Genomic DNA, 26189 nt, shown 5'->3' with positions numbered 1-26189 from the left:
AGCAGCAAGCCTCGGCTGATTGGGGAAACAGCCACAGCTGGGGCCATGCCCCAATTAGACCTTAGCTGGCCTTATAAATTGAGAACCTCTGCTTCAGAGCTACTAGTGGAATAGAAAGAGGGTAGCATCACCATATGGCGATTCTGTGTTCTCTTGTCTCTAAATGTAGGTGACATACGAGGCAAAGGAGACTCGGGCCTGGAGTCTTTACTGCTGAACAGTCTTTAGGCAGGAAAGGCCTATAGGATGATGGGATGACACCAAAACAAGCTCACAGTGGTTCTGGGCTGTTTGGGTCAGATTCTGCTCTGGCTTACGGGGTTTTACATCACTAGAACTCTGACACCATTGCATTTACTCCTGGTTTATGCTGTGATGAGGGAGAAGAGACTCAAGTCCAGGGAGTCACCAATGGCTATCTGGAAAGTGACATAAAAATGCCCTTATTTTAGCCAAGTTTCACAGCTTTCATATCTTTTCAAGCACCAAAACCAGGCCTGGGATAAGCGCCTTTCCCTGCAAACTGGCTTGTGGATCTACAGTTATTACAATCATTCTCTGCTTTTCGGAGCTCTGCCTCTAGCGTGCCCTAGATTTCTTGGCACCTTCGCCCTCTTAGCTGGGACCCTGCTCCAGCCCTTCACGCGATCTGTGTCACCTGATGCAGAGGGTGAGTCTGCGGTCAAATGCTGGGTTTACAGCCTTGAGAGAGTGTCTTGAAGATGCCAAGCTCCAGGGATCCTGGTTAATATCCCTCCTAATTTCAATGGTCGGTGAGCCTCTTGCTGTAATCGAGTGAATGTCACTATGGGTGTGAATTGGTGCCCGTGCAATGTTTGAAGTGCCTGCGTGCCCTTGGTCTCTCCCCAACGGTACAATAGGGATCACAGCCCTGCCTACCTCACAGGGGTGTGTGACGAGAAAAACATGGATGAGGCTCTCAGCTCCCATGGTAATGGGGGCCAGCCAGACGGACAGATGTGTATGGGGCAAACAGGGAGGTAATTCAATACAGAGATTCGAAGGTGACTTTTAGTGTTTGGATTAGGAGTTTCCTGCTACGCTAGTCATGAAGCATCTGCACAGTTGTTGTGGTTCTTTGCCTCTCCTAAGAGGGATCCTGGAATGCCTGTGCAGTGTGAGAGCAGCTGACCAGCAGAGAGCTCTCAGCCCCTGTCAGGTTTGAGTCTGTTCAGTTTTACTCCTAGCGCACATAAGCACACCAGTCAGGAATGCACCCAAGCCAGAGCACACGGTGCGGATAACGGAGTGGGCACTTCTCCACATGTAAGTAGCTGGGAGAGAGTCCATCTTGGTTAAAGGGAAAGCAAGTTGTTTAACCAACGCTGGCAAGTTGGACCCTTTTGTCTGACACACAATATTTCCAGGTAACTGCACAGTGATCCAGGACTGAGGGCAGCCGGCAGCCTTGCTTCCAAAGGGGAAGGATCAGTTTGGTATGTGATCTGCATTGTTCTTTCCAGGGCTGTGTTTGAGCTGGGCTTGCTCATGAGAAAACACATTTTAAGGAACTTTAATGCAACTTTGCTTTAGTCCTTTAAAACAAACTATTCAGCAAGTAAATGGCTGACCCTGAGCACTGCTTTGTTTTCACTCTGTGAGCAGTTTGGTAGCAGAAAAGACATTCAAACTGTAGTATTAATCCTATTAAAGAATTCAAACGTGCCTGGGGGAGGTTGCACTTTGTCGATTGCTCTTTTCCCTCCTGGGAGTTGTTCGAGAAGCCATCATGAAATCAAAATTCCTTTGCAATAAGTTATAAATTCATTCGAAAGGCCAGGCTGTTCTTTCCTTCTTGTTGGGTCTCTAGCACGACTTTATAGGAAGGCTTTTGCTGATGATCGTGACAATCCATTTTTGTTGCGGGGAGGAGGGTGCTCTCTAAAATAAACTTAGAATGAGCCGAAGGCAGAGTATGGAGTTAACATGTGAGACGTCCCTTTCTCAATACACTGAGAGGGAAATGTTTGCGGGCCAGGTTCTCCATGTAAATCAGCACAGTTGCATTGTGGACGTACATTAGTTTCCACCAGCCGAGGATCTGGTCCAGTATATTTAGAGCTTGGAGGTCGGCTACAGTAAAACACTACAATGATGGCTGGTCTCTGGGGTTGTTTGCAGTCTGTAGGTAGAACTCTGTTTGGAATTTCTCAGAGGTGGGCCAAATCCTGGAAAAACAGTAGGAATTTCATTCTCGTGAGTAGCCCCGTTGTGTTTGCAGGATGGGACCTGAAATGTGCACAATGTGCCTGAATTACTGTCTGCAGCAATTTGTCCGGCTGCCAGACAAGAAACATGGTTCCACCATCGAAATGGGAATATTACAAAAGTGAAACTAGACCGCAAAAAACTTGCAACAGTAAGATGGAGATTGCATTCACCCCAAAGCTGGGAGGTGGGGTGAGGTCCAGCCCCAGGCAGGGGACCCTAGCTGTACTCCCTTTTACCACACTGTTGTTATATGGCATATGAGATGAGGGCCCAGTGCTCGGCAGCAGAATATGGCAAATAGCACAATGTAATTCCAGGCAGAAAATGACACCGTCAAAAGTGACCGTCACATATTTAAGCAGGGAGGACATCAAATGTTACACCCAGAAATCTCAGCTGGGCCCAGAGCCTCACTGCACTAGGTGCTGAACAAACACATAGCAAGAGACAGTACAGGACAGTATTACAAGCTAAATAGACAAAGCATGGGAGGGGGAAACTGAAGCATAGAAGGGTGAAGTGACTAACCTAAGCAGCCCACTGGAGGAGCCCAGATTAGAACTCAGATTTCTGAAAGCCACTGGACCACACTGCCTGCAAGCTTTGGTAAGCGCCTTTATGTGCAGACATTACAATGCAGCCTTTAACTGTGAACTCACTGTCTTAACTTTCCGTCCTGAATAGCCCTATTGACTCCCACGCCTTTAACCCTGAGCTAGCTTTAAAAAAACAAGGAATCAGGCATCTTCCCATGGTGCTTGTGAGCACAGCAGGAGCCCAGGGGTTCTGTTCAGAATCGGCGCTTGTGTTGAGATCTGCCTCGGCAGAAAGTTTTCTCCATTGTCTATTTCTTATTTCAGGATGGCCTGAATGGTTTCACGTTGCCACTACCTGGCTGCCAACATGGGCATGCACAGGAATACAAATTTGGCCACTTTTGGAAGGGCACTTAGTGTGCCCCCCCATGGTCAGAGGAGCTGGTTCTCCCACCCTGCCCCGCAGCCCCAGGACCAGAGGAGCTCGCTTTCCCCGCCCCGACCCTGGAGGAGTTCTGGGCCCCCGCTGACTAGGTGGGCGTGTGCCCCTGCTTGCCACCCTGCGCACGTAGAGCGCTTTGTTAAACAGGCTCTGGACTCATTTGTTGGGGGTTTCTGAATGTCTCACCCGAATCAGTGAAAACAGCGGATGAGCATGAAAACCAGGTGCAGCTTGAGAGTTACCAGTGACACCAGCTTCTGCAGTGGGCGTTGAGCCACCTGGAAGAGCTGACTGACTTGGACCCACAAAGGGCCAAAATGATGAGTTTGGCCCTGACAAATCATGCATTTTTTTTTTAAATAACAAGGGTTTTGTGGGATGAGGGTGAGATTTGGCTTCTGGTGTTGGAGTACGGGTGGTGGGGGCATGTGTTCAGCTTTGCTCCACAACCAGGAGAGCTAGAAACTTTTTCTTGGCAAGGAAAGTGTCTCTCGTGATCACCTGACTCCGGCAGCTGGGGCTTGAGACAACACCAAATGCTGACCATATAACCACATGGGGAGGAGAAAGCAAGTGGTGAGCTCCCAAAGGGAGGAACTAGGGGCTGCGGGCCCTGCCAGGGACAGGCCAGAGGGAGCAGGTGGGGGGCCGATGCAGCAACAGGCCTGGCCTCCCCACTATTCGCTGCAGTGTGGGTGACAGGTTGGAGGAGGCACGACGCTGCAGCCCCAGCCCTCCCAGCCAGGCAGCACCATCCCTGCTGGGTTTGCAGCAGCTGGGATATTAATCACTGGGGCAAAGGTCAGGCTGAGCTGCGAGTGTTTGCTCCATTTCCCCGGCACTGCGGAAGTGCTGGCGGCTGGCTGGCTGTGCTCCTCGGCAGTCAGGTAGGAAAGCTTGGAGCTTTACTCCAGTTTATAGGATCGGACCATCTTTCTGAGCTCACCCTATGGCCCTCCTTGCTCTCCCCATCCCTGCCTGCCCAGGTTCCCCAGGGCCGAGACCCCGAGGGCAGGGCACTGGCCCTGCGAGAGCAGCAATCACCTGCTCTGCTCAAGGGCTCTGGGCTTGCAAACCAGATTGTCCCAGCTCAGCTTGGCAGCTGGCCGAGCTCCCTGCCCCTTTCATGGGTCCCTGTGCCACCAGGGCTGGGACCGGCTGCTCTCCGTGCAGTTTGGAGGGAACCCGCAGCACTTTGCACCTGGTGCTCTGAGGCCAGGCCTGGGTATCCCACGGTCGCTGAGCCGTCTGGGCCGGGCCTGGGTATCCCATGGTCCCTTTGGCATCTAGGCCAGGTCTGGGTGGGGTCTGGGCTACCAGATCTTGGTGCGGTCTGGGCTTGGACTGCGTCTGGGCACTCCTGGATCCCTCAGCTGTCTGGGCCCCTGTGTGAATGTTTTTTCTGACACAGAACAAGGAACTCTGTTAGAATAGTGAGCAGGGCTCTTCCCCATGCTGCACTCCCCCTCCCGGCTCCCTGGTGCCCCAGCATCTTTCTGTACCTCTCAAGAACAGTGCACGTCCCCTCCCCGCCAGCTGGGGTGCTCAGGGATTCCCATACCGCGTGTGCTCATGGGGACGGGGACCTGTGCTATTTGGGCCCAAGCCAGGTCCAGACACTGACTGGGCTCTGTGTGCTTGAGGCCTGGCCCCAATACAGGTACTTCCATGGGCCTGTGCTGGGTGGACCTGTCCCAGGGTCTGCGTGTCCTTGTGAAGCAGGCCCAGCGCTGGGTAAACAGAGGAAAGGCTGAGGGATGCCAGACAGAGACAATAAAGATACAATAATAACACAGTCCTGATTTACGTGGGCTAACGACTCTGGGATCTTCCCCAGGCAAAGACCCGGGGCAATTTCCTGCAGCTTAGCAGATTCTAAACTAAGATTTTTGAAAAAGAATCTAAAAACAAATCAACTAATAAAAAGAAGCCCCCTTGGAATTGCTCTGGGAGTCTCAATAGCTGGGTCAGGGCCATGGCGACATACAGCTGAATTGGACTGAGGGCAGCAGCAGACAGACTCCCACGCAGTGTGCAGCGGCGGTCAAAAAAGCAAACAGGATGTTGGGAATCATTCAAAAAGGGATAGAGAATAAGACTGAGAATATCTTATTGCCCTTATATAAATCCATGGTACGCCCTCATCTCGAATACTGCGTACAGATGTGGTCTCCATCTCAAAAAAGGTATACTGGCATTAGAAAAAGTTCAGAAAAGGGCAACTAAAATGATTAGGGGTTTGGAACAGATCCCATATGAGGAGAGATTAAAGCGGCTTGGAAAAGAGGAGACTAAGGGGGGATATGATAGAGGTATATAAAATCATGAGTGATGTGGAGAAAGTGGATAAGGAAAAGTTATTTACTTGTTCCCATAATACAAGAACTAGGGGTCATCAAATGAAATTAATAGGCAGCAGGTTTAAAACAAATAAAAGGAAGTTCTTCTTCACACAGCACACAGTCAACTTGTGGAACTCCTTACTTGAGGAGGTTGTGAAGGCTAAGACTATAACAGCATTTAAAAGAGAACTGGATAAATTCATGGTGGTTAAGTCCATTAATGGCTATTAGCCAGGATGGGTAAGGAATGGTGTCCCTAGCCTCTGTTTGTCAGAGGGTGGAGATGGATGGCAGGAGAGAGATCACTTGATCATTGCCTGTTAGGTTCACTCCCTCTGGGGCACCTGGCATTGGCCACTGTCGGTAGACAGGATACTGGGCTGGATGGACCTTTGGTCTGACCCAGTATAGCCATTCTTAAGTTCTTAGGAACAGGGATGGGGGACAGCCAGGACCTGGTGAGGGAGAGGGACTGGGGTGATGAAGGCAGCCCCCCAAGTGTTCAGAAATCACGAGTCAGGTCCCAAAAGTTACAAGATTGGTTTAATAATCATGAGAGTTTAAAAAGCAGCAAGTTCTGGCCAAGTCACCCACCAAACAGAATGGACTGCAGTGCCGGGCATCTCCCCACAGCGTCAGCGTGACTGCTGTCCACAGCTGGCTGGCAATTCGTCAGGCTGGCATTGATCCAGTGAAAACAATGTCATATGACCTTGGCAGACAAGTGATCATGAGTGACAGCTGGCCAGGGGTCCAGCAACATCACCACCTCTGGCCTTGTCTCCCATTCTTCTCCTGAGCCTCTCTCTCCCCTCTGGCTTGTTCCGTCACAATACAAGCGTGCTCTAGTCTCTCCCACCTCCAAAGAACCCACCCGGGACCCGTTTGCTCTCCACCTACCTTCCATCTGTATGCTCATTGAGTCGCTGTCTGGAGTTCTTCCTCCAGTCCCATGAAAGACCCTCTTCAACCTAGGGGCTGCCCTTGCACGCCACTGAAACTGTTATGCCAACGTCTTTAATGACCTCTTCCAAGGCAAAGCTAAGACCCTGTGCTCCATCCTCATCAGCTGCCTTTGACACCATCAACCATGAAATCTTGTCCTCCCTTGGCTGCCAGGGCTCTGTCCTCTCCTGGTTCTCTTCATACCTCTCTAATTGCTCCTTCCATGTGTCCTTCAGTGGATCCTCCTCATCGCCTCTCCAGATTTCTGGGGGTTTCCACAGAGCTCCATCCTTGGTCCCGCACTTTATCTGTGGGCAGTCGCCCCCGCAAACAAATTCAGCAACTATCTTGGGGCTGGTGACTGACTCCCAGATCTACCTCTCTGCTCCAGACCTGTCCCCTGCCCAAACTAAGATTTCTTCCTGTCTCTCTGACGGCTTTTAGCGGATGGCTAGACATCAACCCAAGCTCAACATGGCTAAACTTGACTCTTAATCTTCCCCCCAGTTCTTCCCCATTACCTCCTTTCCCCATCACGGAAGACAGCACCACAATCCTGCCCGTCACTCAGGCCTGGAAACTGGCCATCCCTGGATTCAGCCCCCTCTCTAGGTCCTCACATCAGTCTGTCTAAATCTTACCGGCGCTTTTTGCAGAACATTTCTCAGCTCCGGCCTTCCCTATCCCCAGGGTTGGAGCTCTGGCCCAGGCTCCCATCCTATCGCGTCCTGCTCACCACAACATCCTCTTGGCTGGCCTCGGCGCGGGCTGTCCTGCCCAGCTCATGTCCATTCAGAATGCTGCTGCAGAGTTCATTTCTCCAGCCTACTGCTGTGACCGCATCTCCTCCTCCTTGCATCCAGCATAAGCCGCTTGCCTTCGTTCAAGTCCCCAATCCCCACTGTACCTAGCATCCCTGGTTCCCTATCACAATGGCAACGCTCGCCTCTGAGCAGCCCAGGAGCCCAGCCTCCTTCGCCCCCGCTGCCCCTTGTGCTTGGGAGGGGCTCCCCCGAGCACCTGCAAAGCCACCCCATTGGCCAGGCCCTCCTCAAAACTCTCCTTTGCCATGATGCCTGCAAAAGACTTGCCCTGCACTGGGCTGCCACTGCCCTGCCTGGATTGATGACCGGGATTCCCCTGTGCTCCCTTGTCTGTCAGTCTTGCTTTGTCTCATACTGAGATTGTCAGCCCAGGGGGGCAGAGACCATCTTGTGTCCAGCACCTGGCACCACCAGGCCCTGGAGCTGTTCCTGGGTGCTGCCAGGACAAGCACCGTCATGCTGGGGAAATGTGTGAGGTGGAGACTGCACACACAGGGCTGCGGAACTGGCTCAATGCCAGGAGACAGGGCTTTGGGACCTGGCGCTGTTCCGGTTCTGCTGGTGATGCTAGGAGCGGGGCATCTCTGTGACTGCCTGGGGAAGAGCGACCTGAACCCGGAATATCCAGCTAAGTGCTTTGTAACCAATGCTCCTGCGAGGCAGCGTTTAGCCAGTTCACTGGGAGGTGCCCACAACCTGAGCGGCACCTTTACAGACCTTGTGTCTGTGACAGGTCGTGTGGTCTAGAGGGTAGGACTCTGGTGTGGAAGTCAGGGAACCTGGCTTCTATTTGTAGCTCTGCCGGTGACCTCGGGCAAGTCCCGGCCTTTTCAATGGTCAGTTCTTTGGGACAGGGGCTGTCTCAGGGGTGTTAGTACAGCACCTGCATAATGGGGCTTGCGCTCGGGTGAGGTCTGCAGGTGCCTCCGTAAAATAAGTAATACCCATGCTTGTGGGTTACTCTGTTAGCTGCCGTGCTCAGGGTCCTGGTGCGAGGGTGGGCACCAGTCGCTCTGGCTCTGACTAGATCTCACAGGTCACCCGGTTTGACCCAGTTAGTCATAGAGTTTAAGGCCAGAAGGGACCATCAGAGCCTCCAGTCTGAGCCCCTGTGCAGCACAGGTCACTAAACCCCACCCAGTTGCCTCTGCACCAAGTCCAATGATCTGGATTAGACAAAAATGTTACAGCCCTCCAGAGAGTGACTTCAGTGCGCCACAGGCAGAGAATGGGGGCACCGAGATGCCAGCATGCCAAGGCCTCTGCCGTGGCCGGGAATTGATTAGTGGGTTGTGAACCATGCTCCACACTGCAGAGGAAGGCGAATCCCATCCCCGCCCCAGGTCCTGCCAATCTGACCTGGGGGAAAATTCCTTCCCGAGCCCGAAAAAGGTGATCAGTTAGACCCTGAGCATGTGAGCAAGACACACCAGCCAGGCATCTGAGAGAGAGGATTCTCTGTACGGACACCTCCGAACCCGTCTTCAGCAGCATCCATCTCTGATGCTTCAGAGGAAGGAAGAAAAAATAACCCAGACTGCATCGGGGGGAAAGAATTCCTTCCTGACCCCAGCAAGCGACAGGCTGAAGCCCTGAAGCATAAAATTAAGAACATAAGACATAGAACTGGAATTAACCCCCTGGGCCACTGAGCCCAGCCCCACACTACAGGCCACAGTTCCACTGGTCAGTTCCTGGCCAGCTGCTCTCCTCTGGCTGTGTAGCTTGACCTGACACATTAGAGCTATCAAAAATGTTTCCAATTTTGACATTTCTATGATGTTTGGGATTTTGAACACTTGAAAAATAAATGGGAAATTTGGGTGAGAATCCCTCTCTCCCCTGCCCCACTCATTCTTTGGCCTGCTATAGACGGATCCTATCAAGTCGTAAAGAGTTTGGAGTGTTCCATTCTGAAATTGGAAACAATGGGGGAAAGTCTCAAAAATGGTTGTGAAATGTTTCCCTGGCCAGTGTCTCTCTACGGAGACATTTGCTGCTTCAGAGTTTTCCAGATCATCTGAGCAGCGATGGGTCCCCATTGCTCTCTGGGTGCTCACTCTGCTGCTTTGTTCCAGATAAAGCATTTCTGGAGGTGCCTTACGAGATGGAACTGCACATCTGACCGTGCACAGGAGAGCAGCTCGGCAGAAATGGAAACCGTGGTGATAGTTGCCATCGGCGTGCTGGCTACTATCTTTCTGGCGTCCTTCGTGGCGCTTGTGGTGGTTTGCAGGCAGCGCTACTGCCGGCCCAAGGATCTCCTGAATCAGTATGATACCAAGTAAGTGTCCAGCCCCCTCCTCCACTTGCACCAAATTGATAGGGAGGAAGCAAAAAGACTGATTGAAAAGTGGAATGAAGGGTGGAATGCATGCAGATTTCAGAGCTGCTGGTACTGACGAGTCCAGGCAGTGCTTGATGCACCGGAGATGCACTGCAGAACCTAACACTACCAGCTCAACAGTCACGGCCAGTCAGCGCCCCTGCCGGCGATGGCTGACGACTGACACAGAAATGACAAGATAACTAAGGCAGAGAGTGTGATGGCAGAGAAAAGCCTTGTCCTCATTAGAAAACTGTATGGCTTTGACTGCAATGCTGTCCTAAGACAGTGCACCCCGGGGTGTGGATGTGGTTACACGGAGATCAAAGTGCTTTACGAAGTGGGGAAGGGGAATAGCTACAAGGCACCTTTATCCCAGTGTACCCACATCCAGGCCAGTGGGATGCATTGCCTTAGGCCCATGGTGCGCTCCCGCTAACCGCCAGCATTATACAAACCTGGGGGTCGGCAGGGCCTAAGGAGTTAGAAACTCAGATCCCATTGAAAATCAGAGCGCCCATCTCCCTTACGCTCCTTTTAAACCAGCATAGATGGATTCTTTGCATTTCCTGTCCCTGCCCAGCAGGGACACAGCACAATTCTGCCCCAGGCGGAGGAGGAGAGAGAGGTGCAGTCACGTCACTTTGTGCATGACCGGAAGGTGCTCAGATACTGGGATGATGAGGAACCTACACAGACTAGACTAACTTTTATATGTGACAAGGAGAATATTCCCCAGTGGACAAGTTTGTGCACCCAGTGAGAACAACAGGCTATCACTGAGCACATGTTGGGGCAAGAATCTGAACTGACCCCGTTCCGCTCTGTTGGCTCAGCCTGTGCAGACTCAGGGACGCTCAGTCTTGTCGGAGGGTCCCCGGTGGCGGTTATCCCTGGGGTAACAGAACAGAAAATCCAGGTGGGTCAGTAATCGTGTTTCTAACATTTCCAAGAGAGAATTTCTCACAGAACCCAAAGGTCCACACTTGCCTGAGCCCTGCCCCTTGGGACATCATTTATACCCAGGTTGCGTGCTGCGTGCCCACCTTCTGAAAAGCAGGACCAAGGGGGAGTCTCAGGTTGGGCCCCCAAAATCACAGGTCACTTTTGAAAATCTTGGCCAGATGCAGCTGAAAATAGAAGGCTCTAAGAACTCAAACTCTGCGAAGCATCCAAATGACTTGGAAGCCTACGTCCCATTTTCAAACGTGACTCCCGTTGACAATGGGAGTTAGGCACCTAAATGTCTTTGAGGCCCTGGGCCTTAGGCACTTTTGGATATTGTCCCCCCAGGCTCTTTGGTCACTTTGGGCCAGACTTACAAAGATGGTTGGGCACCCAAAGCTGGAACTAGGAGCTGGGCAGGATTTTCAAAAGCACCTAGGCAAGTTAGGTGCTAACTTGTATTGAAATCCATGGGGCTTGGGCACTGCCCCTAGGGGCCTAGAGTCCTTTGTAAATCTGGCCCTTGGGTGCTTAGAAAACGTGCCCCTTAGTTAGCCATCCTGACTGCCCCCTGTGCCAGGTGCTGAATGACCCATTCCTGTTTGTTTCAGACCGATCGTCGACCTTATTGGGGCGATGGAGACGCAGTCGGAGCCTTCGGAGCTTGAGCTGGATGACGTCGTGATAACAAACCCCCACATCGAGGCCATTCTGGAGAATGAGGACTGGATCGAAGATGCTTCGTAAGAGTTTCAAAGCTGCCTCTTGGGTGATCTTTAAAACGGGCTCCCGTGCTCTGCCTGGTTACGTTCCTTGGCTCCAGGACGGTCGTCTGCCGCCTGGATCAGAGCCTGCCTTGGGAGCATGCTTTTATCTAGAGCAAAATCACTTCCTGTAGGCAGCAGGATGGTCTAGTGGAGCAGCCTTGGCCGAGGCATCAGGAGAGCCAGGTTCTAGCCCCAGCTCTCCTGGTGATCCCATCCCCCTTTGGCTGATCAGAGTGTAAACTCCCTGGGGTGGGGTCCGGTTCCCAGGCGCTGCTCTGATACAAAGCACAATCATTCAGGGCCCCGTTGCCTGCCTATCTGTTGAGCCAGGAGTGCAGCCAGAGCCTCATGTGCATCACCTGACAGTTGTGCAAACCCAGGCGTGTTTAGGGCCCTAATTTGCAACTCCAAATTCTTGTGGTACAAATCCCTGGTCACAATGTTTGTGCCCAGGTGCAAAAATGGAAGCCAGGTCTGGAATCTCTGGCCCTGCTGCAGCCTACTGGCTTGGTTCCAGGTGCTCGGAGCCATTCCTTGTCAGGGTGGCTGGTGGGGTTTGGTGTGAGGAACTTTCCTTGGCATGTGCGTGATTCTCATTCAAAACACGGACGCTAGAGGTGGAGGGTTAACAAGCCAGTAAAGATTCAGACTTGAAGGCCAGAAAGGACCCTCCTCTAGTCCAGCGTCCTGCCTAGCACAGAGAATCACCGAGGTTAAGGCCAGAAGGGGCCACCAGACCATCCCACCCAGTGGTTCCTGGGTCAGGTATTAGACTCACCAAGGGACTTAGCTCTGATCTGTTTCTTTAAGCATCTACATCCAACATCTGGGCACCACTGACGCTCGGAAACACTGCTCAGCTGCTACTTCGCCCTGGAGGCACCTTGATCCCCACAGGAGTCTCAGGCGACGTGTCCATGATGGGGCCTGTAGCAGCAGAGTCCGGTGCCATAGCTCTGCTGGCATAACCCTGTAGTGCAGACGCAGCCTGCAGCTCTGGAAGGGGGTTTTCCATCCACCTCCCCAAGCAACAGGAGTCGGGGTTAGGGCTCCGGCGCTCAGAGCCTGGATTTGTCCCACCCCTGAGTGCATCGATCGAATTGTTACGTGTAGACCAGCCCTGTGTTCCCGCCCGTCGGCATGCACTAAGCTGCCTGTGTCCTGACGTTGTCCCCCCGACCAACACGTGCCCCACCCCTAAGCCTCAGCGTGATTCTCAGACGAGCCGAGAGGGGCCCATATGGCAGGTGTGCTCGGAGCATGCCGACCCCACGCAAATGGCTAAGAAGTAATGGAGAGCAGGACGCGTGTGGCGGGAACACACAGCCCCAAGGGTGGGGTGCTCACGGGGGAGTGGGAGACCCATGTTTGCACTCTGGTGCTGCCTGCCATGCAACAGGGATCTGAACCCCGGCACTCGCCCCGTCTGTGCTCCCTCCCTCTCAACACATTTCGTTAGGTGTTCGCGGCGGGAGAGACTGAGAGAACCTCACCCAGCATGTGCAATAGCTTGGTAGTCAGGGCACTCCCCTGAAACGTGGCAGGGCTGAAAGCAAGTCCCTGTCCCCAGGCAGGCAGTGCAGGGGCTGGAAACGGGTCTGCACAGCCCAGGGGAATGCACTGACCCTGGGCTGCTGGCTGTAGCCAGGTGGGCTTTCGCGCTCTCTCTGGTTAAGAGAAGAAAGGGCTGGCCTGGCTCGGGCACCCACTCCAGGGCAGCCAGGGTCCACGCTGTGAATCCTGAGGGAAAGGAGGCGTCTCCCTCTGGCCTGTCAGGCAGACACCTACAACCCAGAGCTATAGGGATCGGGGTGCCCTAGTACCCTGGTGGATCTGGGCCCTAAGCCCTGCCCCTGTCCTCTGCATCCACTCCCTGCTCTGCTGGCTGGCCACTGAGAATCCCAGTCTTAGGTGCTGAGCCCTCCCTGTACATTGTATGGGGCCCATGGGCACCTCGCTTGGGGCTGTGGATTCCACTGGATGGCAGGACACCTCCGGCCAACGCTCCGGTGCTGAGCAGAGCAGCACCCGAAGGCCCTCGGTGACATGAGCCCCATGCTCAGAACATCTCTGCTGGAAAGAGAGCTCTAGCCTGGGGTGAAAGACTCACGTGAGGGAGAACCCACCTCCTCCCTCAGCAGGCAGTTACATGACCCGCAGCGCTGTAGCGTAGATACTCGCTACAGTGACAGAAGTGGGTTTTCCACCCCCTCGAGAGGCACTGAACAGAGAGGTGGAAGAATTCCACCGACGACTTAGCTGTGTCCACACTGCGTCTCTCAGGGGTGAATTTTTCACATTGCTCAGCCACGTAGGCAGGTTGACCTCAGTTTTAGGTGAGGACCAGGCCTTCCTGCCCTGTTAGACAAGCGCACCCTGCTTCCAGCCGATGGCTGCGGGCTTGGTTGTGAAGTAACGTTGTAATGATACCAGTGAGGCTCTGTGGAGTCCATGGGACATGCTTAGCTGATGAAGTTTCCACCTCAGGCTGGCGGACAGAAGAAGAGCCAGTAACAAGACAGAGCTTTTCTAACCAAAGGCGTTCTTTCTTCGCAGGGGCCTGGTCTCTCACTGCATCGCTATTCTCAAGGTAAGTCCCCCACAGAAACGCCTCCCCTGGGAATTAACCCAGGCTGCTGTGCAGGGAATCAGTGCCAGGAAATAAGCAAGGGGTCTGGAGGATTCTCCCAGAGGCTTCGGGCTCGATCCACACAGGAGATTTACCCTCCGACGTGGCAGCTCCTAGGGATCCACAGTCCCAGGCCAGGCCCCCAGGCTCCTTGTACGATGCATGGACAGAGCTAGGCACCTAAGAATGGGCTTCTCGGAAGCCAGAAAGATGAGCAGGGAGCCATCTACACTAGCCAGCAGGAAATGCTGAGGGGAGAGATGGGGCCTAAGACCTGCCCCCTAAGGGATTTGGGCACCCATCTCTCTGCTTGGGATTCTCGGCTGAGAACTCTCTCCTGGGGCCAGCTCAGCCCAGCATAGTCACTGTGCCCTTATGCCCAGTACCTGCTGGTTAGCTCCCCTGGGATGTAGGAAACCCAGGTTGCAGTCCCCACTCTGCAATGGTTGGGAGCAAGGACTCAAACCCAAATCTCCCTTCCCCCAAGGGGGTGTTCTGGGGTGGGAGTCCCACCAGCTCTCCTGTTGAAGTTGTTCTACTGTGTATGAAATCCGTAAATAGGCATTGGCCTGAGAGCTGTGTCTCCCAGGGGAGCACCCTAACCACTAGGCTCCCAAGTCCTTCTCTCTCTCGCTAGCCTCTAATGAGCCAAGCTGATCACTTCTCTCACTCAACAGATTTGTCATACTTTGACAGAGAAGCTCGTTGCAATGACAATGGGCTCTGGGGCCAGAATGAAATCTCCCGCGAGCCTGAGTGACATTATTGTGGTTGCGAAGCGGATCAGCCCCAGGTGAGTGGAAGGGATTGACAGTCCATTTCGGCTGAGGGCGCACAGCTTCAACTTGATCTGCAGCTCCAAAGGCCAGGCAACTCCTGGAAACATCGGGCATCTGCAATAACCCCTGAATGACAGCATGGGTGAATTCAGATTCACAGTAGTGCTGACTCCAAACATCCAAACCTCATGTGAGGTCCCAAATCCCATGAGATCTTAACAATAATAAATGGCTTTTTATTTGCTGTTTGGTCTTTGAGCCATTGGGGTCCCATTCCCAAGCCTTTCTCCAGAGCCACAGGGGCTAGAACCTTCCTTGTTTGTTTGTTTTTTAAATGTAAGCGGAGAGTCTCACCTGATCACAGGACTCCAGGAGCTGGGGCTTTAAGAAAAACACCAATTATCAATGAGACTTGGCAACACTGTGTGGCTCTTCCTGCCCAGCAGAGAGCTTGTCACCTTAAGGATCAAACCCAACACTTTGCGTTTCAGCCAGAAAGCAAGCTGGAAGCCAGTGCCATCTGTGACAGGGCTCAAGAACCGATTTCCCAGGGCTCAGCACCCACAACTGGGGCCAGAGTCTCGGAAGAGCTCTGCTCCAGTTAGGCACCTCAATAAGTGTCTGGCTTGGCTGTGGATTGCATATGAGTCGAAGTACCAAGCTCCCACTGGCCTCCAGTGGGCCTTGTGCTCCTAAATCACTTAGACACTTTTGAAATTGCCACCCTTTGATCTCAGTGGGGGCCGCTGGGCAAAAGGCGCTTTTGCAGATCTGGGCAGTACTCCCTTGAGTGCCAAATGGGAGCTTGGCTTTTATGAAAATCAGCCCCCCCCCCCCCCCGTGGGAACTCCTGCGACGCTGGCCCTAGGTGCCTTCCTACGCTGTAGGGGTTCACAGCCAATGGGAGAGATGCCGGGCTCTGAAATGTGCTCGCTGAGAGAAAAAACCAAACTCCTACCAGGGCACTTGCAAAATACAGTGCGAAACAAGCAACGGTCGCTCTCTCTCTTCCCCCTAGGGTGGATGATGTTGTGAGGTCGATGTACCCGCCTCTGGATCCCAAGCTTCTGGATGCACGGTAAGCTCTGGGCGAGGTTCCCAAAGCCACTGGCTCTTAGGGTGTCATTCTTTAGCCACAGGGGAAATCCCCACCAGAATGCCCCATAGCCCAGTGGTGAGGGTACTGCCCAGGGGGGTGGCTGATTCCTGTTCAAATCCCTTCTCAGCAGGCAGAGCAGGACTTGAACTGAGATCTCCCCCACACCCCAGGGGAACAGCCTAATCCCTTGGCTAGAAGTGATGAGGGGGGTCTTCCTGCCACCTACCCTCCCCCTGCCATTTTACATAAGTTCTTTAGGGCCCTGAGCAAGAAAGCAAGCTCCAAGCACGCCTGCCGGCTTGGGTCCCACAGGAAGTTAGGCGGAGGGTCACCTGTCTTCCCCCAGTTCACACGTCACGCTGGGACAGCTGGACGCCGAGCGTGGGGCTGCAGCACGTACGCACGCAGGCAGAAACATAGGCAACGAGACAGCTTTTATTGCAAAAATGTGGTGCCCAGAGGGTTTAGGTGCTTACAGCGTTTGACAGCTGCTGAGCGGGGGGCTCATGAATCCCAGTTTGGCCTGATTCTGGGACGTAGGTACCTACCGTGGCAGCTAGGTGCCCACATCCTGTTGTGGACAAGCTCCCTATTATTATTTATATTCCTACGTTGCTGCCCTGGTGGAGTTTGCACGTTGCTCTGGCACACACATTCCTTCCCAGAGCTCCAGGAGAAGCTAATGCTGTTTGCATCCATCCCGAGGGCCCGATCCTGTCCTCAGTGCCTTTTCCAGGGCTTGCCCCGAAGAGCGAGGAGCCGCTGGGTCGTGGGAGTGAATTAGTGTTTGGGCTGTGGGAAGGTGCTCGCTCCCCGGGAGATGAGTAAGGGCTGCCACACCTGCATGCAGGGCTCTGGCATGGTTACCACGAGCCCACGGTCAGGGACAGTGCCCCACTCGGAAAGTCACAGCTTGGACCTTGCCTCCCCCTTGCTCCAGGGAGATGTTTCCTGGGCCAGCTCCTCCCCTAGGACAGGTGCTGGCTCCTCCAGCACAGCTGAGCCTGGGTTGGGGATGGAGTCCCCACTCCTCTCCCACATGTGAGGCCCGTATTGGCTGCGCTCTCTGGCACGCCATGATGCAGGCGGAGGTGATCCATCTCTTTCACCTCCATAGCCCCCTGCGTGGGCGCAGGCGGAGATTTAATGACCGCCGAGGTGATCAGCTTGGGCTGTAGAGAAGGGGAAGGATCCAAAGAAACACTTGACGTGTGCAGAGGGTCGCGGCCATACAGGCACCACCAGGATGGAAGCAGTGTCCTGTTGTAACCCACACTCATCCTGGGTGTGGGGTACACTGGCGATGGGTACACTCTGCATGGCCATCTGCAGCCAAGAAACTACTGCTGTCCTTTGGGCTACTGTCAGGAGCTGGGCCGAGCATGCTGGGTACAGAGGCAGCAGCGGCAGCCATCTTTACTAGAGGCATGGCTCTCTACTAGTGAGATAGCGGCCATCTTTGCTGAGGGCAGGAGCAGCTTCGAGCCCATGGGGCAGCTCCTGGCCCATTGTAACTTGTGGGAAACGGCAACCATTGGGAGGGAGGGTTTAATGGCAAAGAGAGAAATTAACAGCATTAATGGCCTTGCTTAAATGCAACTAGTGTCCTCCAAGGTGCATTTGTCACTCGTCTGCAGCGAGTAACTGTATGAAAGTGGGCAGGACACAGATGGGCCGTTTATTAGCAAAAGTGGTGGGAGAAGGTGAGACGCTGCAGATATTTATCTTCTTAGAGTTTATTGAAAATCTCTCCCCACTAATTCCATCTGTGTACACAGATTCTGTGCTGCACACGTGGGGAGGTACGCTAGGTTCTGCTGCCTCCAGAACAAAGTGGTTAAAGAACAATCATTGTAACAGATGTGCCCAGGGGCCGACCGAGAATGGGGTTCAGTTTGCACAGGGCTGGCCAAACAGTCCCAGTGTTACGTGAAAACACAAACCCAGCCTTAACGTAGAAACATAAATGTGACGGTTCTCAGGGTATCCAGGACTGTGGGTCACCTGGTTACTCCTCTGCCTTCAGCACGAGGAAAAATTACTTGAGCTTAACTGGGTGTCAACTCCCTGATACTCCAGTCTGTTGGCTCTCAAACCATCTCCCCAGGGCCGTGCCAACCCATACTTTGCCTTGCCAGTTAACAAGAGGTGCACCCCGTCCTCTGAGCCCCCTGGAAGTGCCCCCTGTAGTGTTCAGCCCCTTGTCTGCTGAGTGCTCACAGAATAGCAGGTTTACTGCCTCCTAGGAACAGGGCAGGAAAGCATGAATGATTCAGCGCCCTGTAGAACACCCAGCACTGGGGTATCGTTCTAGTGAAACCAACATGCTTATTAGCAACGATGAGAGCGTAAAGCATTAGTGAGCAAAGGTCCTGGAAACCAAATCCGAACGCAACGTCTAAAGCCTAAACTTACCAGGCTCCGTTCTGGCTACGGCCATTTCTCCTACCCAAATGGCCATTGTGGCATTTCCTGCCAGGGCAGGCCGGCATTCTGTTTTCATGAATGGAATAGGCCTGTCCAGTTCCTGCCTGGGAGTGTCTCTTTGCCTTCTGCTTGTATCCCCAAAGGTCATTGGTTTTCCTCAGAGAGAGTAAACTCCTCCCGTTGCTTGCTCCCTGGAGTGCTCTTCCCTGCTGATGTCCCATTCCTCTGTGCACTTCATCTGTAACTGGGGCTTCCACTGCGCGAGCTCACAATGCTGAATTAGACAGAGATGTGCCTCTGACCTCCTGTCTGGAAAACACCTGCCTTCCTCTTTGGCTGGTGACAGATGTTAAAGCAGAGGGTCAGTGCCCACACCTCCTTCCTGCCACTGCACCTGTGCAACCACTGCACACCGAGATTAATGCCCACTCTGACCTAGGATCTCCCAGGACATCACTCATGGAGAAGTACCAGGAAAGCAGTGCGCTGGGGCAGTGAGTTTGCCAGGCCTGCCAGGAGCTGCTGTTACACCACAGTGAACACTTTGCCAGTTGACTCCCATGGGCCTCTCTGTCCCAGCACAGGACTGCTGGGTTTATGCAGTGCCTGGGCCATGACTGGGGCTCTGATGCAGAATTACTAATACCTCTGTATAATAACACCACCACCTAGCTTCTGTGTCACGCTCAGAGTGCACTACAAAGGAAATCTCTACAATTATCCCTAGTGTCCAGAGGGGGAAACTGAGGTACGGAGTGGGGCAATGACTTGGCCACGGTCACCCCACAGGCCAGTGGCAGAGTCAGGCCTAGAACCTAGGTCTCGTGTCCCAGTCCACTAAGTTATCCACTGGGCCACCCTGCCTCCTGCTGAGAGATTAATAAAGCTACTGGTCGATAAAGTCCCTTTTTGGCATGTCCCACCCCATCCCTGAGCAGTATCACCGGGGAGGCTGCAGCAGCCAGACCTCCTGCCCAGGCACCTGGTGTCCTCAAGCACTTGTAACAGCATCCTGGTTGCCTTGCAGGACAACAGCCCTGCTGCTGTCTGTCAGCCACCTCGTCCTGGTGACCAGGAGCGCCTGCCACCTAACCAGTGGCATGGACTGGATTGACCAATCGCTGTCTGCTGCGGAGGAGCACATGACGGTGCTGCGCGAAGCTGCTCTGGCCACCGAGCCCGAGAGAAGCATCGCGGGGGGCGCGGAAAGCTTCCTGCAGGAGCAGTCTGCCATCTGACGGAGGCGGCACGGCCTGTCCTGCTGAGGGCTGATGCTCCACGTTCTCAGGGAGCCCAGGCCGCTGCTCGGTGCGCTGAGGTGGTCAAATATTTGCATGAGCCCTGCAGAGCTATTAGTATATTGACACTGACCTGTTACCAGAGGGTAGCTAAGGCAATGCGCTTCTGCCGGTCCCCTGCTGCTTTGTAGTTTGGTTGAAGTGCCCTGCGCATGGAACAGTGGGGCTCTGATCAATAAAATCCCATGAGAAATCAGACCGTGGAAGCTCCTGTTTCTAAATACACCCCAGGCTGAAGCTCAGTAAACTCCGGACCCGTCCTGTGGCTGCTGCGGGCACTTCGGAGAGCCTCAGCTGCTAGGAAGTTACTGCAAAGCTGATTTAAGGGGTTTCCAGGGAAGATCCCCTGCCTGGCACCAGCGGGTTCCCCAGGAGTGGGGCTGGCACGATAGCCCTGCACCACCTCCTTCAGGCAGTCCCCAGCGTAAGGCCATCAGAGACAGGAGGAGGTGTGTTAACAGAGGGAGCAGGCATGCACTGGGCCCCTGCTAGTCTGGGGCAGTGGAGCAGCCCATGGGAGGTACCCCAGCCAGACCCAGTGTCCTGGAGGAGCAATGGTGGCATAACGCTGCCCCACACCCCACCCATGCCTCTCCCATGCTGCAGCGCCTGAGAGGCACAGACTGGCCTTCTGGGTAACATGGAGCTTCTTATCAGCCCAGGGCAGTGTTCCCTGGGGACCAAGATAAAGCACGTTGGGACAAGCTCACCCGCTGGCTTGTCTGGGAGCTTGGAGAGCATGGAGGAGGAGGGGCAGCAGGGTTCTGTAATTTAATGCAAGAAAATGCTTATTGAAATCATTGAGTCTTTGGAGACAAAACCAGACAGACGCCGAGAGAGACAAGACAGACCCAGCCAGACCCAGAGACATAGCTAGCCACAACACACAGACATAGACAGACAGACACAGAGGCAAGAGACGCAAGCGAGCACTGGGAGCTGCCCTGCGCTGGTGAATTCCACTCAGCAGAGGGAAGCCTTGAGATGCACTGAGCAGCCCAGGGCTGGAAGCCACTAAGTGCAGAGACCCAGGCCCTGCCCACCTTATCAGCTCCCCCACAGCGAAGCGCAGCTCCTGCCACCTACCCAAGGCTACTACGCCCATGTTAAAAATGGGGGGTATGGCCCCCCCAGGTGTGGGGAGCCGAAATGTTCTTTGTGCCCAGAGCCCCAATAAATCTTAATTCACCTCTGGCTAGGTGTGCTCCTCTAGATCAGTGGTTCTCAAACTTTTGTCCTGGTGATCCCTTTCACACAGCAAGTCCCTGAGGGTGACCCCCCTTATAAATTCAAAACACTTTTTTATATATTTAACACCATTATAAATGCTGGCTGCAAAGCGGGGTTTGGGGGGGAGGCTGACAGCTCGCACCCCCCCATGTAATAACCTCACAACCCCCGAGGGATACCGACCCCCCACTTTGAGAACCCCTGCTCTAGACCAAGTGGTAGAGCCTCGTGCTGGAGTTCCAGGGCTCCGGCCCTATTGGGACTTGTGATTGCACGTGACACAAGCAAACACGCTGGAAATACAGCCTGCACACCGGGCATACATGTCCGCAGCACTGCCCTCGGTCCATCACCATGCCGTGAGCACCCAGCCCACACAGGGTGGGGGGCATGAGGGGTCCATGTTTCAGCCACCTGCCTCTCATCGCGACACCTGTGGATTTGCCAGGTGCCACTCGCTGCAGTCCAGGGATCTTGCTGCCATGAGAGCAATGGCGGGTGCTCTGAAACTTCCCTCGGCAGAGTGTGCAGCTCCTTCCCGTACAAAGCACTCGTGACACGGGGAGAATGCAGCCACTTCTGGGGTGCAATGGAGCAGGCAAGCAAACCCTCTGTCTATTGCACAGCCATGGTGGAAAGAAATGCTTTGAGCAAGGATCTCGCAGCAAACCCCCATGTGTCTGTTCACTGCTGTGTCCACTAGGAGGCAGCAGAAATACTCTGTCACCAGCACTGGCTCATTGCCCTATTCCCCTGCACCCTGGACGCTCCAACTTCTGATGCTAGAGATTGTGGGTTCAAGTGGAGAGGGGACTGGAAATTGCTGGCCACGCCTCTGGCTATGAACCTGGCCAGGCCTTTGGGGCTCCCGAGGGCAGTACAGGGCTCTCAGAGCCTTTACAGGAGGAATGGGAAGAGGAAGGATTGCAAACAGCTGCTGCCCACTGGGAAGGTGGCTGCAGCCCCCACTGCTATTGCTGTTCATATGGGAGCCCGCTGGGCGAGAGTGGGCCTCGTGGTGCTCAGCGCTGTATATACCCAGCAGCCCCTCTGTCACTGCTGTTCAGCGCTCCCCCAGCCTGGCCTCCTTGCTCGCTGTTGGGTTTGTCACAGAGACAGCAGGGGAAGGGCAGTACAGTGACATCCTGCCAGCTAGGCAGGGGTGCTCAGGGTCCTGCTGAGAGACACCCAAGGGAAGCCTGGGGGTGCCCGCGGCAGGGTGCTCAGAGTGCAGAGTGAACAGCGGCCCGGGGCGGGGGGAACTGTGCCACTGTGAAACACAGAATCAGGTACTTGCAGGGGAAGAGGAGAGGGATGGTGGTGTCATGCCAGCACCTGCACCTGCTTTCCTGAAGCTGAGCTGCAGGGCACATGTCGGGGATCCCACAGTGTGAGGAGCCCCCCTCCCCCCCCCCGAGCTGTTGCAGGAGGGTTGATAGATTACAAGGGTGATGACAGTGAATATACTGATGAGGGAATGTTAATTGATCTGCTCAGGGAGAGCAGGGAAGAGTCCCCACCCCTACCCTCCCGGAGAGCACTGAGTTTGGGGAAGGTTTCAATCCAACCCCAAAGCAGGAAATGCAGGCCCGTTTAAAGCGCCACAACCAGGTATTTTCCAACCGGCCAGGTTTAACTGACAAGACTGTACACTCCATAGCAACCCCCGGGCCCCGCCCTGCTCTTAGCAGAGCGTACCCAGCTAAAGGGGAAATGCAGAAACAAATCCAGGAGCAGGTGGAAACCTGCTTGAAATGAAAGTAACTAGTAAATCAAACAGCCTCCGGGTGTCCCCGATTGTAATGGTACCTAAAAGGACAAAACCATGAGGTTTTGTGTGGATTATAGGAAGCTAAATGCTTTCCCAGCCTGACCCATACCCCATACCCCCAGTAGAGGACTCACTGGATCTATTGGGGGGTTCAAAATTCATAAGCACACTGGCTTTGACTCGTGGGTACTGGCAAATTCCCTTAGATGCTGAGGCCCAGGAAAACTCCGCTTTTCTATTGGAATCTGGATGGTATGAGTTTAAGGTTCTGCCTTTGGGTTAATATATTCGGGGGCTTGTCAGGGAGGTGCTGCAGTGGTTACACACATTTGCCAGAGCCCATATAGATGCCTGGGCTATTTTCAGTAGTTCCCGGCATGACCACTTGAACCGTATGGGAATTGGGCTACAAAGGCTGAGAGAAGCCAACCTCACTGGCAAGGTCTCCAAGTGCAAGCCGGGGGCTGTGGAGGTGTCCTGCCAAGGACACAGGGTGGGCAGTGCGTTGGGTTTATTCAGAGCCTGGTTTGGGCACCCTGCTGGCAGCAAACCCTTGTGCTTTGGGTGCGCTAGGCTAGGTGCGGTACTGCTGCAGGATGGGGCTGGGGTAAGAGGCGTCCCATTACTACGTAGCTAGGTAATGGGTAATTACCCGAATTAGGCTGTCATGGAGGCAGAGAGCTGGGCCACTCTCTGGGCTGTTACGCATCTTCAACCTTCTTTGTGTAATAAACAATTCACTGTGCTAAGCGGTCACGCCCCTTTGACATGGCTGCCCCAAGCCAAGGGAACCGAGTCGACATGTAGCCCTCCATGGATTTGACATGGAAGTAATTCATATCAAGGGAAAGGAGAATGCAGTGGCTGCTGCCTGATCGAGAATGGGGGAGAATGAGGTTTGTTCTGGAGCGTCCATGACACCCCTTCACACACCAGTTTAGCATTGGAGGCGTGATGCTGGCAGGCAGGTGCCAGCTCTTGCCCAGGCTGCAGGCATTAGCTAAGAACTGACACCCTCGTAGCTGGAGACCAGACCAGGTCACCTGTGTGCTAGTTTTGCTCAAAATAGGGATTAGTCCTACAAGAAGGTATTGAGTGGTTAGACTCTGAAATGTCTGTACGTTGCTGCCTGCAGGGAACTCACTGGGAATGTGGCTTTCCAGGCGATGGGGAAATATCTACCTTTGTCTTTATCACTGTGAAAATGTTTGCCCTTAACTTGTGAGCCCAGGCACAGGGATCACCTCTCTGCCCCTCCAGGACTATCAACAGTCAGGGAACATCCTAATACAAAGGCTTGGCTAATGGCCTTGTTCTCCAAGGAAGCTTGTCCTATGGACCTGTAAGCTGAATGGAGGCACAGAGCCACAGGACAATTTCCCACCTCTTCCCCATTTGAACTCGGACAGGGCTAGAGACCTCAGACTGAAGCCAGAGATCCCCAGGGGTGAACTCCTGGGCCTGCCCTGAAACACACTGTGAATGGACAGCTCACTACTCCTCTGCATTCGGCACGCATCAGTGGGTCTATGTTGGCCAGGTTTAACCTGCCAATAACTCTCCTATTTCTCTTTCCTAGTTATCAAACATTTAGCTAGGCCTTGTCTGCACTACCACGTATGTTGGCAAAACCATGGGCGGAGGGTGAACCCCCCCTTTGGGGAGGCTAACCTGCCGGCCCCACCCCTTCCGCTCAAGACCCTGCCCCCCGCATGCCGGAGCCCCGAAACTCCCCCCCATAACAGGAGGAGTCCTGAGCCCTCCCCCCACGACCAGAGGAGCTCTGGCTCACCCACCCCAGCCACCCTAGGCCAGCCCCCCCCAGCCCCAGCACTGGGCTGAGCGCCACACCAGGCCACTCCCCCTGCACCGGGCCGAACTGCTCCCCCCCATGGAGTGCCACGCTGGGCCGGCCCCAGCACCGCCAAGTCGAGCCGACCACCCCGGAGTGCCAAACCTCTCTGCCCTGCCCCTCACCTGAGCGAGCCGGACCCCCCCAAGCCAGCAGCCCCAGTGCCCGTCCGAGCCGTCTCGCTCCCCACCAGACCCCCACCCCCGAGGAGAAGTGACGCGGCGAGCAGCAGGGACGGGGGGAGAGGTGGAGTGAAGGTAGGCAGGTGGCAGCAGCAGCAGGCAGTGGGTGAGGGGGCCTCAGAGAAGGGGCAGGGCTACCGCTGCCCAGGTGTCCCTTGGGGGCAGCCTATTATACTTGCCACCCATGGGCAGAACTGTGACCCCCCCGCCCCAACGATATATGTGGTAGTGTGCCCAGCGCAATGGCAGCAGGAGAGCTTCTCCCGCCGACGCAGCTACCACGACTCGCTGGAGGTGGTTTAATTAAGTCGCCGGGAGCGCTCTCTCCCATCAGCGTAGAGCAACTACACAGCGATCTCACAGCCGCACAGCATTGGTACAGGTCTCTAGAATAGATATAGCCAGAGTTTATTACAGGTGTTGTCTTCGGCATGAGATCTAGGGTACCAATGGATCCCTAGTGACTGGAAGCAACCTGAGTGTGCTGTGATTTTTGGTGTGACCTTTTATCCCAAAGTTCAGTTTGTCGAGGTAGCAAGATAGACTGGAGAAATCTAATTCGAAACCACACCACCAGCTGTGGGAGTCTGCCCTGTTTTCTCACAGTCTGCCCTGAGGAAGGCACTCATGGTCGTGGGCCACTCCGGACAGCATGACATGTCACCCCACTCTCCCACATCATGCTAGTTACACAAAGAACCCTCGCTGGAAAATCAGGACATGGAACAAAAGATTCCCCCCTTTGAAGTCCCTCTAGGTAGGGGGTGCCCTCTTCCATACTCTGCCAGAGGGGAGCACCAGCCCCACCCAGGACCACTCTGCAGGAAGGTTTGTCTGAGGCTGCAGAGCAGGGCTCTGGTGAGCTCTGATTCTCCCTGGCCTCTCAGTTTGTCCCCCAGCAGCCAGGAGGCTGTGAGATCCCAGCCCAGCCACTCCTGCGGCCTCCCGCACTTCTGCTTTCTCACAGACATTGCCAGCGCCTACAGGTTTCGGCAGCAGGGGGGTTGGGGGAGTTGGAAGCAGAACATTCTTTCAGTTCAAGTGCATTTAGAAGAAAGCTGAGCAGGCGAAAGTGCCAAGACGGGGGGAAGGGGGGGGGGACCAGTCCCCAGGCCAGATCTCTAAAGGTTCAGCACCCAAAATGATCAGCTCTTTGGAAAAAAGCCCATTAAAATCAGGCAACTGGCAGGGTGGGGAGCACATGGGAGGTTAATGGGGAACCCGCACCAGCACTGGCAGGTTCTGGGGGCACCGCACCGGCTCTCTTCCCAGCCCTGCCTGCAGTGACCCTATGCAGGATCTTAGCTGTTTGCAGAATAGGTGACTGATAGTCATCCTCCCATCCCGAGGGATCCAGCTGAGCCTTGTCACAGCAGTGACTGGACTCCAGGGCTCCAGCTCAGCGGAGGGAGGGGGAGAGGTTCTCTTCCGGTCACATGAAAACAGAAGACTTTAGCTCTGAAAACTGCATCCCTTGTGATAAATTCACAAGAGTTGGCAACACCAGGGAGCCGGCTCATTCCTGACTACAGTAGAACCTCAGCAGTGCCGACCCCCTCGGGA

At 54.3% G+C, this 26189-nt stretch overlaps 1 protein-coding gene across 6 annotated transcripts; it reads left to right on the top strand.

Annotated features, from left to right (window-relative positions):
* Nucleotides 1-703: 703 nt before the first annotated feature.
* On the top strand, nucleotides 704-19787 carry TMEM98 (transmembrane protein 98). 6 transcript variants are annotated; one of them, XM_054014644.1, is made up of 8 exons: nucleotides 1226-1287; nucleotides 1389-1457; nucleotides 9400-9605; nucleotides 11204-11335; nucleotides 13916-13949; nucleotides 14666-14781; nucleotides 15786-15845; nucleotides 19321-19787. In XM_054014644.1, exons 3-8 carry the CDS (start codon nucleotides 9475-9477, stop codon nucleotides 19529-19531), a joined length of 684 nt encoding a protein of 227 aa, XP_053870619.1. In that variant the 5' UTR covers nucleotides 1226-1287; nucleotides 1389-1457; nucleotides 9400-9474; the 3' UTR covers nucleotides 19532-19787. The 6 variants fall into 6 exon arrangements, with proteins under 6 accessions (XP_053870616.1, XP_053870622.1, XP_053870619.1 ...); XM_054014641.1 differs by lacking the exons at nucleotides 1226-1287; nucleotides 1389-1457 and adding an exon at nucleotides 704-769; XM_054014647.1 differs by lacking the exon at nucleotides 1389-1457 and having other exon boundaries at nucleotides 1191-1287.
* The last annotated feature ends 6402 nt before the right edge of the window (nucleotides 19788-26189 follow it).

This window comes from Malaclemys terrapin, chromosome 25 (assembly GCF_027887155.1).
Source record: "Malaclemys terrapin pileata isolate rMalTer1 chromosome 25, rMalTer1.hap1, whole genome shotgun sequence".
Classification (NCBI taxonomy): domain Eukaryota; kingdom Metazoa; phylum Chordata; order Testudines; family Emydidae; genus Malaclemys; species Malaclemys terrapin.
The sequence above is the reverse complement of the archived record's forward strand: the minus strand, read 5'-3'. Positions and strand labels throughout refer to the sequence as shown.